The 16,639-nt window shown below is 36.3% G+C and overlaps 2 protein-coding genes across 2 annotated transcripts; one reads left to right on the forward strand and one right to left on the reverse strand.

The window, feature by feature from the left end:
- Positions 1-1,715: 1,715 nt before the first annotated feature.
- Positions 1,716-9,006, reverse strand: LOC100374987 (tumor necrosis factor ligand superfamily member 10-like). The gene is made up of 6 exons (XM_002736877.4): positions 8,568-9,006; positions 4,860-4,917; positions 4,617-4,766; positions 2,911-3,053; positions 2,323-2,401; positions 1,716-2,104 (listed from the first exon to the last, which is right to left on the reverse strand). The coding sequence occupies exons 1-6, from the start codon at positions 8,895-8,897 to the stop codon at positions 1,884-1,886; spliced, it is 981 nt and encodes a 326-aa protein (XP_002736923.3). The 5' UTR covers positions 8,898-9,006; the 3' UTR covers positions 1,716-1,883.
- Positions 9,007-11,276: 2,270 nt separating this feature from the next.
- On the forward strand, positions 11,277-13,484 carry LOC146750882 (uncharacterized). The gene is made up of 4 exons (XM_085496210.1): positions 11,277-11,414; positions 12,003-12,124; positions 12,471-12,504; positions 13,048-13,484. Exons 1-4 carry the CDS (start codon positions 11,340-11,342, stop codon positions 13,219-13,221), a joined length of 405 nt encoding a protein of 134 aa, XP_085352336.1. The 5' UTR covers positions 11,277-11,339; the 3' UTR covers positions 13,222-13,484.
- Positions 13,485-16,639: the final 3,155 nt, after the last annotated feature.

Below are 16,639 nucleotides of genomic sequence, written 5' to 3' on the forward strand. Positions count from 1 at the left end.
TTAATATATAGAGGTATAACAATTACTCATAATGGAATCAATAATAGATTATGATAAATAGTATTAATATTTTCACTATAAACATACAAATAACAATTGCATTCAGGCATATATTTAATATACTTGTCATTTGTGATGTCATGCGATATGCTATATGATTAACGTCCGAAGTGCAACGATTCCAAGTGTTTGTTCTTCAGGGTTGGGGGAATGTATTGTGAGTCTCACGGTAAAGAGATGAGCATGTATGATGATCCATATTTCTGTTAGTATTGTATGGAGCAGCAGAGATGTAATCTGATTTTGTAGTTACGAGTAGTTGGAATAACCTGTGTGAAATGCGTGTTTCAAGGTAAAACGCAAGGTGGTGGGCATTTGATCATTTGAAAACAACCGACCAATGAGTGTTTTTCCCAATAAAAGAAACATTCTTATTCCGATTTCACTGTTACAATTTTCGCAACATAACATTGACGCGTATTCTTCAGCGGTTTTAATACGTGATTGAATGCAGTTGTACTTAACGGGGCGACAAATATCACTACTAATTTGGCAACTGTTATTAAAAGTGTGGGCTATCGTCAATGTGTGTATCCAAGGATATACGAGGTATACAGCACAATTACATGTAGGTCTTATTTTCTCAAAATACTTTGTTCACATACCACACAGTCGACTGCAATGTTTAAACCATTATTTCATTTCTTTACAAATATAGTTGTCAATGATACATTTGCAAATACTAGTGATAAAAATGTGGGCATTATATAAATATGACTTAGGTGTCAATGTGAACCGACGTATTCAAACTATATCGTTATAAATTCAGTCAAAACACTTTTTAATCTGTGTAATTGACGTAATTATAAATAAGTAAAAAGGGTAAAATTTGTACAGTTTCCAAGCGAAATGAAATTCCAGTAAATAAATACAACTGTCCTTTTTGTAGTTTATATTTCAGACTAACTTCACTTACCCACTGTTAGGGAACAGCTATTAAGTAGAGTATTTTCGAAATTTAAATAACAGCATTATTGTTTATTACAGTAAGCATACTCGTAGACATACAGCTCCATTACATGCATAGGAGTGAAACCCGCCACCCTCCCTCAGGTGCGTGCATTCAAGCATGTGGCGGGTGCAGATTACCAAAGGTTTTTTAGACCCGTCATTATTCGGGTTTTTATTTCTGTTTTTTTCTGCACGGCTTATGTGCCGCTTATAGGAATCACCGTTTTTACTACCCCATGTACAATAGCTATTAGTTTTCAATTTCCTCATCTATGTATACGTAGTTACTACACATATTTGTTAGTAAATCTTGAGATCCGTGTACTCATGGCAACGGCATCACACTCTGATTGCCAGTGTGTGTGTGTGGTTTTATGGTGTGCCAGTGTGGTAGAGTGGAAACATAGTATATCTCAATATTGTATTAACAACGCCATGATTTCAGCTTTACCAGTTGGATATAAAACTTGAATGTCTTATTTCGGTTTTTCAAGTTAATTTTTATGTTGTGCATTAGGAGCATTTTCTTTCGCCATATTTATATTCTCACGACATATGTGCATGGTATCTTTGATTCAAAATTGGATCGGGAAATCGTGACTGAGGCTGTGGATATTCGTTTCTCTGTACGAGCGTTGAATGAAATATGGAATGAGTCTGAATTTGCGATCCACACTAAAACTACGATATAAGTGAAGACGCAGTTAGAACTGACAACTCGATTTAATTATAAAAAATGTATATAATACATGTACCGATATTTAAAAATACTGTGCGTTTCTACCATGATCGCAGAATTCAAAATTTAATTACGATTATCGTGGTAACGTGCTACCACATTTTGCCATGCAAATGCATTTAGCATCAAACTCCTAATTATCATCACTCAAAAAATACATCCCCATAAACGTGGACTCTTGCTGTGAATCTAACCTCACCGAGTCGTCAGGAAGATACACTTTCATGTAAATTTTATCGTTTTTCATCAATCGAAATAATCCAGAATGGAAACTGCTGTAATAGAAATCAGAATGCCCCTGGGTACGTCCACTCTTCATAAGATCTATTGGGTCAGGTTGGTAGGCTCGATTCTCTGTTCGAAAAAATGAAATGTTAAAAGTTAATGCACGAGCAATCAATATTTTATTCATTATATTTCACTGTGCCGTTATTTGGTTTGTGGTAAAAAAGTTTTATGTTTGCTGGTTGCCATGGTTATTGATTCTCCGGTACGAAGACCGGGCAGTGGGTCTAATGAATAGCATAGAGAATAACGGTAAATACATTGCATCATAATGTGAGTTCACTAACCCCGCACGGTGTAGTGCAGATATTCGCTGGGGCGTCCTGCTAGCCGTTCGTTTCCTCCTGAATCGTCACGAAAGTACACCTAAGGGTGGAACAGGAACGTCATACGCTATCGTACATGGAATATGGCGTAAGTGGCTGTTGGGTGGTGTTCGGTTTTTGGTGTTTCAAGTTCACAGTCACGGTTGGTTTTCATTGAAACAGCGAGTGTGTGGATCATCATCTGACGCAAGACCACTTAATAATTGCCCATGGCGACAGTATTAACATTCGTTCAATATCACTAATGCAAAATAGTCTGTCAAGCCAAATCATTGCCAGATATCTGTAGCCCAATTCACTCATTGGATTTTAATAATAGGGAACTTTTACGAAATATAATATTATTTTCACTGATGATAAAAAGATGGCATCAGTGAATTTTAAAAAACACTAAAAAATCTCAAATTACTGTTTGATGTTTCATCTTTCTAAACACAAAGTAAAAACTAAAAAACGATATGATCTGACACGGATTTAGGTCTTTCCAATATTTCATCTAATTTTAGGCTGTGGTGGTGATAGTGTTATTGTTTTAAGTAACATACTTACTTGACTGTACACGTAGTAGATTCCAGACTTGGGGACCACTATGTGATGTTCATCAACATGTACTTGTTTAGTGAACGACTTGCCGTCATGACATTCCCAGGGACCAACCTTCTTGTAATTCGGTTGTTTACGAATACGTTTATCTAAACGAAGTACAAAAAAGGCTGATAAAGGCGTGACTTAGTTGTGACGTGAACATTCCTTAAATTATGTGAACTGCTTAGACCACATCTTCGCTAGCCAAGGTCTGAGTTTATTCGGCCAAGCCTCAGACGTTGGCAGAACGACCACGTGGTAGAACGACCATCAATTATACGTATTCTAACAGCGCCCCCAGTAGTCAGTTGCGGCTAATCATTGTCCAATAAGTTTGCGTGTTGCAAATCCCTCTTTGGCGTTTCATTTTAAACAAAATGGCAGCGCCCATAAATCGTGATATTTGTGATGATAAAATTGCAAAAGTTTTCGGTGTTTGTGCTCTCAAGCCTCATCAGGTACAGGCAATCGACGCAGTTGAATTTTATTTTATAATTTGTTACGTCCAAGCTGATTGGGCGCCTTGTATCGAGGCGCGCCCAATCAGATTTCACTGCTTAAGATACGCAATTAACCTATGCGATCCCGTGCGGTATCGCGTAGAAGCCTATAGGTCGAAAACACGGGACCGTGCGATTCGGACGATGCTTAGACCACTGCATTTAATTTCGTATTCATGGTGTTTTCGCCGGGGTTATAGTTCCAACCAGTTTCCTATTCAAGTAACGTCGCTGATCGGATGGGAACATGAACATTTTAGGTGGCACAGTGTAGCTTTTGCGTGCATTCAAATACGTGACGATTGATGGTACGTGTATTGAATATGCAATATTATTATTTGATACGGCATGTTGGAGACCAAATTTGTTGTAATCTAAAAGAAACGTTTGTATTGGTTCGATGAAAACATGAAAAACGTTAATACACCTGTGCGATGACCTTCGTGAAAAAAAACACGGGTCAAAAATATCGCGTAGTGTGGATCGATACTGAACCCAAATAATTATTCACCGATTCACTTTTAGCTTCAAGTACATTTTACGACAGTTGCAATTACTAAGAATCACTAACATCGACTTTCATCGTCATAAATTTGAAATAATCACCAAAACCTTATACATTAAAAACAAAATGATTACAGCCTTAAACGTTTACAAAATATAGCCGAGGTGCCATTACATTCTGATATATACACAGCTGTAAATACCATAAAGTACTTGTCCTTTTCTCAAATAATTCAGCCTAGAAATATGCCAAAGAAATTAAGAAACAAAGCAAAACATAATATGTGTTTCTTTTAGTTAGTCACTATTGAAATGAGCAAATGGCATCGTAATTAATGGATTGGACACTGATTCACGCATAAAATAGTTGTTTGTTCAATCATAAAATGTCAAGAGTTTACGTAATCACATATGCTGTTATAGAAAACGCCCGCCGGACGGCGCCAATCTAAAAAAGCGCCCTCTGGCTGTATATCACAATCAGTGACTCGCCTTGCTGGCAGGTTATCTTCAGTTATTTACACCTGAATATACCTTAAAAACTTTACAGTCGTCACACTGGGATGTGTTTAATGTGGGTCCCATGCAGCGTGTATAACGCATGTAATAATGTTTGTCTGCTAGACATTCGTGAAGTTTAACGTGAATTCATTGTAACATCCTTACTTGCGGTAAATCCGTATTGCGATGGTCGTCCAGTCACGTGCACGGCAAAGGGAAAACTATTGGTGTTGCCAGCGATAATCTCAGTTTTATTGTGATGTATAATCTGCTCAATCAATCGCTGTACATCTCTGATCGTTACATACGGTTCATCTGCAAAATAAACAAAACTCATGGTTTGACTGACCGGATTGTGTTATCCTGACAAAATGTTCTAGACGATCGCGACTTGGTACTTTCAACTACCTTGTGTTTGTCCTCTGTTACGTTGCTGTTCGTCTTCATCTATGACTTTCAAAATCAGCTGCAAGAGGGAATAGACCATATATTACGATTATTATACTATTATTATACTTAGTCACTTATAGTTTTATAAAACAAGGGTTACAGGAAATAAACATTCCTATTGAATTGCCATCATGTTTAACATTTTCACAGTTCAAAGAATATATTTATATTGTTTATATAAACCATAGTTTGTGATCAATGACTCGGGACTTCAGTTTATAAAAAAAACAGATTGTTATGGGCCATGTTTGTATTTTTGGACACAGCTGGATTGTATATACATATTTTTACTTTGTACCAAGGACATTTTAAATTAAACATTTCCAAGTTTAAATGCCATAAGCGTGTCCGCATCTGTCACAACGTTGGTTTGTTCACCATAATTTATCATTTCTAAACAATTTTTGTTTTCGAAATATGAAGGGCTGAAACACGATGTGTCATCGCCCAATTTATGCGCGGGTATTCATCAAGATTGGGTTATTTGAGATGTTAAGATTTCACGAAACGTGTACGCGTACGTTCACATGTATGCGCTGCAAATTCCAAATACGCACTTAAGATTCGTCAAAGTTTTCAACAGATATGTCTATTGTGAACAAATCGGTAGAATGGAGAGGGGACAAATACGTATTACCTCAACAACCAAGTAGATTATGAAGGGCTGTAAGTTCAGCTTGTTTGTATCATCAATAAATTACTCAGTTTGTATGAGTGCCCGCATACCAGGAATGGACATTAGACGTAAATTGACGCCGAAAGCAAGATCATGACAGCATGTGAGATTCATTTTATTTCATTAATAATTTTAACACAAATACTATATTATTCAACTTTTTACTATAAACCAGCTACCAAATACATGTATCACTTTGACTCCACAGAGTGTTGTTTGGGTCACCAATAATTCACGACTGTTTGTGATGAAAGAAATACTGTAGAACACTTTATTTTCGCTGGAATTAATTTTTGCTGAAATTACTTTTTAAGTGTGTTGTATGGAATTTATTTTCACTGATTTTTGGCGAGTTGAATGTAAAAGATAGATAAAAAGGTATATTCGTTGAGTTTTATTTTCACTGAATCATTCCTTCAGCGAAAATAGCGAAGATTAATTCAAAGCGAAAAATAGAATATTCGACAGTAGTTAAAATGATGTAGTCTTCAAAATTCGTTGTAATATCTTGTATAGAGATATAAATATAAAACATACATCACATTATGGTGAAACTCAACATTTTTTCAATTAAAATCATTTCATCTTTGATTTTTCATATAAAGTAGGATTTTGTTATCTACTGCCAAAAGTATTTTTTTCCTAAATTTCAAACTTGTTTCTTGGTTGGATCGATTAAAAAAATAAAGTTTTGTTTGTTTGATCTAAACATCAATAAACAACATTAATAAACACAAATAAAATAACTTATAATCTGAGGCTGGTTTATACAGTGTATTCCCTCATACTACCCGACTATACTATCTGATTTGCCATGGCAATAAGTATCTAGAACATTATCTAAACAAGAACAACAACTTTTTTTATAACTTCAAATGAGTTTAGGGTCTTCAAGCGAACAACAACAATACTAGTACGTTTGTCAAGAACACTAACCGACATATACAGCATTATAGTTTTTTGTGTGTGTCCGCCTCGTACGCTGGTCGTTGTTTGCGCGGCTAACCCCATATAAACTAACTGTGACAATATAGCGATAAGTTCAATTAAACAGTATTCTTTCATTGAGTTATTATACTTGTTTTTATGAATGCTACACTATTTATTTTTTGCATGGTAGTACACGACCACGAGGGCGCTAAACTTCCGAGGTCCACAGATCCAAAAGGACGTTTTCTAGGACCAAAAGTACTTTCCTATTCAATTCTGAACAAAAATCGTCCGCTATCGAAGGTTAAAATGTAAGAAAAATAGGGACGAGCTATAAAGTATGATTACTGCATTATCCACACTTCATCCACTGAGGTATTGTTCGAATTGTTTTACCGTTGGTGGCGTTAGCATTCCGAGTCTAGGAGTACTAGTATGTTTTTGTCATCGATCTTTACTCATTCATATTCATTTATGCTGGGAACTATTGTTCACATTGTGATCGGTGGTACATTCCCGCGACTTCCTACAAATAAATGATTTTATGCTTCATGGAAAATTTTCACGAGTTTAATCACAAATAATTTGGACACATCAAGATTCAAAAAAAAATATACCCGGGGGATTTTGCTCCCTATATTCCGACTCCGATCACGACAAACTATTGGAAACTATGGGCAGTAATTGTTTCGCTTCGCTAGTGCTCGTGGTACTGTGGAAAATTACGTAAAAGTGCAGTATCATTAAATCATCGGAATTACAAACATGTCACGTGATTCGTTGTTATTTACGGCGTTCAGAAATGGAGACTAGTGAGTTGTTTATAGAACGTAACCGTGTTTATAGTGTATAGCTGGTTATTCAACTATCGGCAGTTACGTGGTAGCCGTTTATACTAGTAATTTGTTTCAATGTTCTTGTTTAAGGATCTGTATTTGAGCGATCGAAGTAGGCTATTTAGGACTGTTTGCTGGACTTGTTTACAATTCGTCTTACTTGTTTATTTTTTTGTTTAAATACCAAAAAAACTATAAAGTATTAAGTGCACAGTAAAAAGGCAGTGAATGGTGTTATACCCACCAATCTTTGTGACGGGGGCTGTCCTGCGCTTTCTAAATATAATATTATAGTGGGCGATGGAGATACACATTCAATGATTCATGAATGTAAGTGCGTGTATATCAAGATGCTGACTAACGTGGGGATACCATGAATAACCAGCCGACCCGAAAAAAGATGCTATACCTGTTTTTTTTTAAAATACGTATTTAAAAAGAAAATCTAATTTGTGTATTCGTCTCCCGTTGATTCCGTAACAGTAAGGATTCATGTGACCATGATGTGACCATGATGTGACCATGATGTGACCATGGAACTATAAACCCCTTATAGTTCCATGATGTGAGTGAGCTGACTGACAATCGAATCGAAAGGAAAGGAAAGAAAAAGACAGATTTAAATTATTTACGCGCCTAAGTATAAACATGGAGGTAGAAAGTAGAAAGTACCCGGAACTAGATCATATCGACATCCTGGTAATAATGTTGAAGGGGGGATATTCACTGGGTTAAATTTTGGCGCATTTGTAATTGCATAGATATTCACAGGGTTTTTAGTAATTGGTTCGTGAAAGACGACATTTATTCTATGGCTAACTCGCATTAACACTGTGCCTGACACTGCGTTTGAATTTAGTGTGTTTAGCTATCAGTGAAATAAGTGAAAATAAGACCCAGTTAATAAGTAGGCCCTATACAGTACAGATTTGTAAACGCTTCTTTCTTTGTTCACCTTTTTAGACTGGTATTTCCGCGTATGCTTTCTAAAAATAGCACACTAAAGCTTTGTCCTTCGACACGAGTAGGTGAACCCTTACAATCCGGGTCAACCGGACACGGTTCAGTGGTGGAGAATCAGGCCCGGGTTCAACTATAATAACCCGGACTTCGATATCAAAGGTGATTTACTACATGTATGTTGATAATAACACCGGCTGCACTTGAATTATTTTGAAACATGTATGGAGAAAGACGTATATCTAACAAATTTAGCAGTATTACCTTTCTCATGTCGTCTTCATCTGCTGTACAGCAAAGTGGTAAATGTTCGTCTGTGACCGAAGTACTCACGCCTCGTGTTTCAGACATTTTTGTGCAAGTACATCGATTATCTGTTTCCAAGTTTGTCTCCGCATCCGGCGTACGTTGCAACATGCCTTGGGTTTTCATACTTAGGCTACCTATAGACGTTTCCAAGTTCCCGATTTCGCTTTCAAACTTCGCCACCACAATAGCTATAGCCGCTGGATATATTAGTAAAATTATCACCGTTTGGATAACTAAAAGCACAATAACGATTGTGGAAAAATTGCAGCTAGTTTTGCTTTCCATCGATAGTGTTCCGATAATTCACGTTGTAAATTCAACATTAATATGTTTTACGATACGTTGCCACGTACGCCAGGTGGAGAATGGTGGACTCATGCAGTGTGCACAAGATGATGGCTGTTGTGATTTGGAAAATTGGAGAGATTCATCAACCGGACACGAACGGGAAATTACCGAAAAACCGGGAAGTCGGACCGGAGGTCATAATGCTGTGTTTACCTTTCAGTTCAGTCTGTGATTGATTATATACAGGTGACATTACAGAGCATGCGCGGAATAATGTCTTAACAATTTGATTTAATCGATACTAGGAAATACACTCAAATAAATAGTAAATTATTGAGTGACCAAAATTGGTTGATGCACATTTCTATATGTATCAATAATCACCACAGACGGATCTGATAAATAATCTTGTTGAGTCAACTTAATTATTCCCCCGCCATTCAAGTTGTTACTTCAATCTCAGAGAACTAGTACATTTATTAGTTGTTTGACGAACAAACGACTGCGCCACACATTGGCTAGCTTAGTGGTTGTATTGGTTGTAAGTTTTGCGAACCAAGCATGTGAAAGGATAACCCCAGGTCCAAGTAAGCGTGTTCTGGACCCTGGATATCTTTTGAGCGAACACGGTGAAAAAATATCGCACCAAACCAAGTTGAACTTGGGAATAGTACATTCGGATGGCTGTGTAATTCTATACAACTCCATGTCACCTCATACAGACCAGTCATGGCAAAGAACGGGATACGGCGTCTCTATATACATGTAGTCAATAGCATTGTTTCAGATTCATAAATAACCCCGGAAATAAGTAAGGCATGAAAGTATTTATGAGGAAATATATTTAGTTTTATTTAATCCTGAATCCGGCTTCCGTATTTGCGTATTGACTACTAATCACGATGTATGTTACGAGAAACTCGATGAGGCAACCCTAAATGTCGTGTTATATATGGTTTATAACTGCGTATGCAAAGTCACGAGGATTGACTAAGACTTTTTTATTCTGATTATATACAATACGCGAGCCTCGCCAGTGCTATGTTCCTCTCTTTATATGCGTGGTTTACCCCTTATTCTGCCAGCCCCCAATACAATGACTTTATCAGACAAGGGTTATACGGCGTCGCCTATTACGCTAAACCATTTCTATTTGTCAATTCAGCATGTTTACATTAGTTAGTTTCATTAGGTCATTTAGTCTAAACGTATCAACTGTGGGTATTTCATCGTGATCTTAATTTGTTTCAGATTTGTCCACGCAAAGCTGACACGACAGTCATGTAGAAGTGCGAGTTTGCTTCTTTACCTGAAATCTTGGGGTGTTGTTTCGTCACATTTGTTCGTGGCATACCGATACGATTCATAACTGACGATGACGAAAAAACAACACGTTCATAATATAACGTACTATTCTGTCACTAGTGGAAAGATAGCAAATTCATCTAGTTGACGTAACATTTATGCAGATATAATAATTAACAAATCACTAAACTATAAGTTTTCTGTGAATTGATTAGTGATTGTTGTCACTGTGGAAGCAAAGCAGTCTGACAACAGTAGCTTGTAACAGCCTCCAATATCCTAGTTATCCGTATTCAGATTTTCACGTGCAGCATTTTTACGGCGTAAATATTAAGGTCAACAAGTCTGCAACTGAATTAAATTACAATCTTAGGGCAAAGATAAGAACAAAGTTCAATCAATAAAAAACAAATAACCAAGTACTCGAAACTTAACCAATATAAGACTTAAAGGGACATGTGACTGATGCATATGTTACCACTGTGTAATACTGAGTCAAATACGAATGAATAACCATGACATCGCATGATGAGGTCGAGTGTCTTAAATAAATATTCATCGTTAAATTATGTAAATCTACCGTGTATTGTAGTATATAATTCACGTAACTCATACTCTTAGTATCGACATATTAGTGGTACACATCCACAAAAACGGGTGTTGACGGGTGTGCGATGTATGGGTAAAAAATGTATTAATAACCGTCGCTGAGGGCGCAGCACAAGCTAATCACACTATGAAGAATCATTCCGACACCTGTTGCGCTGTCTGTCGGCTGATACACAATAAAGGTGAACCAGAACAAGATTTCGTGTAAAGAAGCAAACTCGAACTTCTACATGACTGTCGTGTCATTAATCTATTTTTTGATTATAATACATTTCACAACACATGTACTACTACTATTCAAAATAATAGAGTTCGTTATGATTTGTATCGGCTACAGGAAATCGTACAGTGACTCTTTTGTTAGCGGTTTGCTATTGTTTAACATTTAGTCACGTGACATCATAGCATGAATCTTATTGGATAATCTCTGACCAATGGTGGCAACTCTATCAGTGATCAGTAATAAGCTGTCACATCCACGAACGATATCACTTTATATGAACAATCGCGATATGTTTACTTCAAATGTTATTGACAAGGTCACTCGACGAAGGTTTAAGAAGACAAAGAAGAATGTGCGTCATATACCCCAACAGTGAAGTAAGTAGTTACATTACGTGCACGGATATGTCTACACCGTCAACAATTCCAAGGACCAAACTCGTTTACCTTTCATCGACACTGTGTAATAATCAAACAGAATAAGAAATATTCTTATACATTTCAGTTTTTGACTAATTTCCCACTTAAATGTCATATAACATATATAATATTATCAGTTATGTAAGAATGTGTCGATACAATGCATAAGCATAGTATATCAAAAGTAAATACATAATTATATATATATACGTATATACTGTGGAATATTTTATTTTCGCTTGGAACTAATTTTCGTTACGAGTATTTTCGCTGGAGGAATGATTTAGTGAAAATAAAATCAATATACATTTTTCCCAAATTTTACTTTCAACTTGTCAAAAATCAGTGAAAATAAATTCCATACAAAACACCAAAAAAGTCTATTCTGTGAAAATTAATTCTAGCTAAAATGAAGTATTTTACAATATGTAACTTACTAGTATTGACGTTACTGCGTTCTGGATACATATACTGTGCTATCATTAGTCCGTTCACAATACAACTGGTAATATACTAATCCAGTCAAACATATATGTACTATTCCAGCCTTGCCATGGAAACCGAGATGCAGAGATACGAACCATTGATTGCCACTTAGAAACCTCTTTATTGGACTCGTTGATTATCATTCCCTGGGGAGATTATTTCTTTTTCCAAAGATGGTTTTGGTGAGTTCATAAATGTCACCGCTTAATGTAACAGTATTCAATATCACAACAAAATATATATTCAATAATAAAAAAAATGATTAAGGTTAATTTGGATCGGCAAGACGATTGGAAACAGAAAACTCACGTTTGCAATCTAGGTTTCAAACTAACGCACGCGATGACGAAAGTATTTTTTTTACATCAGAACATGTTTTTTATCTCATAATAAGATATATGTGAACATCAGCATGAATCTAAAGCTGAGATATGATGATTTTTCGTTTTATTACACAAGTTTATTCTTTCACATGTTATTGTACATGCAGCACAGTAAATTATTTCTCCGCATATTCTTCACTTCCAGGATCTTTTGCAAAACTTCCTTACTGGCAATACAGGTACAACGTGCATATTATCGAAGAACAACATGGATGATGTGTTCAATTCATTAACTGGGTTGTTTTCTACGGACTATGTATTCACTAACTCTTATATATACTAGTAATAGTTAAAATAAAGTACACTGTAAACGGCGTGGTTTCCGATAGTTCGAGCCGATTTAAAATTCAAAGAATTAAGGCAGAACAATTCACTTTAAATAACGAAGAAAATCACTGGAATTTCGCTAAATTAAATGTAAATTTTTTAGATACTAGTATCTTAACAATATCAAGATTTATATCAATAATAATATATGATTGTTTTCATCCCTTTCACCATAGAAAGTAAAGCATACATGTATATTTCCGCCATTGTAATTCGGAATCTTGTTTTCATCATCTGATTCGCTTTCAATTTGCGTACTAGTATTCAAGGAATTTCATGCGCGGCCATAACCCCACGTGACCCAACACTGGCCAATCATTACACAGTCAACATTTATCTACATTTCGTCTGTATTAACTAGTGGAAATGAATGTACTGTTTATGTTTATTTTTAGGCAGGTCTTATTTGTTGCACCCAGCATCAAAGTGAAATTGGTTCTCGCTTCTTGATTTTAACATCCAGTAGAGTTACCGGGAGCCTGACTGGCCTCATGCCACTCAACACGAAACAGTTTTTACGTCGTTTTCAACAGATTGTCGGATGTTATCTGTGGGTATATGACCAGTGACACGTTAAAGAAGTCTAATGGTGTCTGTAATGAAGAGTGTCCGCATTAGCGTGTAGAAATTATACAACAATCTGATCCAAGATTAGCCATGTCCATTTATATATCGGTTTATTTTCATTCAACTTTCAGACCCTTGATATATTTATTTATTATTTACTACATTGTTCTGCATCACTGACATGTAATATGAAATGTATATAAATGAGTTGTTTATTAACAATATTTAACATATTATGTGAATTGTTCAATAAAATTACATCCAAGATGACAACAGATTGTAATACACAACAAGAATTTCCATTATTTGGCACTGGATTCCATAGTTGATTTTTTTTTTAATTTGGTCAATAATTAGACAGTTTGCCAGTTCGTCACCCACGTGTAAATTCCTATCATAGGACAGTCACGTACATGTAATATAACCTTTCAATGTAGTAGACTGTGTAGGGTGCATGACTTGTTTGTATCACTTCTATTTCAGGCCCCTCTCTGAGGTCTATACTTACATGCAAATTATCAGAACACAGGTACAAATTATTAGCCCACCAGAAAATTACACGTGAATCTACAATTAAATTTACCGAGAGTCTATTTCTTTTGATTCAACATTTTATTTCAATTGCTGCACCACCACTGCATCTAACATACCCATGGTCCAATATTAAAATTGCCCGTGTTTTTCCCGATTCGTGGACAGTTGCTTTTGTTGCATCCATAACATCTTTTCTAGAAAAGTAGATCTACACAAAAAATAACCAATTAGACTAAAATTAGACTATCGGTAATTATTTCTAATCGGTTGTTATAAATATACTTTGACGTAGAAAAAGATAATGCAAGGACTTCCCTGCCAAAAATGTAGCTTCCTTTTCATAAACCGTTACAAACGCCCGGCCAGTTGTGTTACTTATTACAGACCTAAAGCCAGTGGTGTTATTATACTGTTTACCTGGACCCCATTGGCGCATCATATCATAAGACAAGATGATTGTTGCCATCACTTCAGTGCAATGGCACTGTTACATGATCTCTTAGCAATCGACCCAATTGCAAGACCCACTCCTCTTTCCCTTTACCTCGCATTGGTAGCTGTCTCAATTTTATAATTCTTTCTTAAATCTAGGCCCTATGCGAAATTACCACGACTGGTCTATTCCGAGGCGCATTTGCTATTAATTATTCATGCTACAGTGACGTTTTCGAACCCGGGAGTTGAACACTTCCAAACGAGGAAAGTATGCGTGAGTACAATTTTACGCGTCTGGCCACGCGTGTGTCACTGTTATAGTTGCAAAGAAGAGATCAGACCAAAATATCACCCCCAAAAAACGAAACGCGATGACAACTATAGAGGGCGCAGTGGAAATTTCGCGTCAACGCGAGAGAATATACAAACTTGTTCTTTGAGAAATTATCACATAAAAGAATAAAATTGTCACGACATGGCTAGTCTGATTGTAATCCATCACAATACCAACATGCATCATACCTGTACATACATACATATACAGGTATGTGGGTAGCGTTTTTGACAATTCTCAGCCATGGGCCAAAAGACAAAATAATATTTAGTTGTGAGACATTCTCGACGCTGAGGTCGCTGGTACTATTCAAGTTCGTTCAATACCACTGACTCTAAGAAAAGCAGTCTATCATAGAAACACTTTTCAACAATTGTAGCTTTTCTTAGTAAAGAAAAGTTTGAAAAGATGCCAAAATGTAAAAACTCTCTGCATTGAGTCATACTTGATAATCCGATGAAAAAATAAATACGACTTTGTACTGTGGGCAAAACAATGCATTATTACATAGTTCAATAGATAACGATTCCACATTGCAGGTCACGTCCTGATTGCTTGCCTTTGTACAGCTGAATGTTCTTTCTCTGCATTACATATAAGCCTAAATCAAATCGACCACACACACTGAGTTCGTGTGCAAACCACAGGGTACTTAATTTGACAATACGAACGCTGGCGGCGCTATGTCCATTTATGACTTATTCACTTGAAACGTAAAGGGAAGTACATAAAAATATAGCCAGATTAAACGAAAGATCAAACGAAGGAAGAAATAGATGGATGGATGAATGAAAATAACCACACATTATAGACATGGTTTGAAGTTCCGAAAACACTGGGTGGTTGATTCGCGTGGTCTTAGCCTGGGCGTCGTTGCACTAAATACAGGACGTGGTTTAATGTTATGAATGTTATTAGTGTATTCGTTAATCAGGGTTTCTTCTTGTACAATGCCCTTTCTAGCAACCGTATTTGGCGAGATATTGGAGGGAACCAATGAATTGGCAATTGTAATTTAGATATGGTAGTAGTATACACTTAACAAACTAGTGGGCAGTGGCAAAGTGACCTTCGACCCGGCCATGCGTGGATACCTACAATATTTCATTCGCTGTTAATATACCGGAATTATGGACATACCTGGCATATCGTAGTTACCGTTGACAACCCAGATGAACTCTGCACCGTTGTCGGCCATTTTATGCTTATATTAAAGCGCGATTTAATATCATTGGTGAGTTAAGCAACTGAGACCAGTAGAATCATCAATCCTACAAAAAAGCTGTCGTTTCCCATACAATTGAACTGGTAAGTTATTGTTGAATGAAACTAATATTGATATTGACCGAATATTCAATTGCGAGTTCATGCAGGCCATGTTGTATGATGGCGGAGATTAGCAGCTTATATCGAGCCATGTCTTTACGTATCGTACCTACTAGAAATGTTGCTTTGTTGCTTATGTTGGATAATCATACCATACCAATTCATTTATGTGACAGATTGTGTGTTGGACATACATTCTACCGTGTATATAGAAATTTGTCCTTATATTCAATTCCCCCAATGGCTTGAAAAAACCTCACCAGCAATCGGTTATATATGCTGTAACGACCAAACCACGCACACAGGTAAGCATAATGTTTATTGAAACTTATTTTTAAATTAAAAAAAAAAATTAAGAAAATGATATGCCGAATTGTACCTCTTGGCATCTATACACGCGTTAATTAGACATAGAGTCAAGGTCAAGTATCAAGCCTTCTACGCTCAATATATTTCAGGTATCCCGAAGGTCAATTTGCTGTAACGACTTTGAACATACCAATAATCACACATGTGTTTGTTAGCTTGTATCATGCGGCATTTGACATGTAGCAACGCATACCAGCCCAACATAATTGTAGTATTTATAGCGTTATAATTATACTGGCGCTCTGTGTGTCACATACGCCTAGTGACCCGTTGCATTCAAATAAATTATGATAAGACGTATTGATGTATATATGTTCTTATGAGGACACAGTCGCACCTGTCGATTGAGATTGCCTATCATAAATATCTCCTCTGAAATGTCTATTTCTGAGGTTTCCACTATGCAGTCTTCATATACTACA

Source organism: Saccoglossus kowalevskii, chromosome 1 (assembly GCF_978046115.1).
Source record: "Saccoglossus kowalevskii chromosome 1, keSacKowa6.1, whole genome shotgun sequence".
NCBI classification, from domain to species: domain Eukaryota; kingdom Metazoa; phylum Hemichordata; class Enteropneusta; family Harrimaniidae; genus Saccoglossus; species Saccoglossus kowalevskii.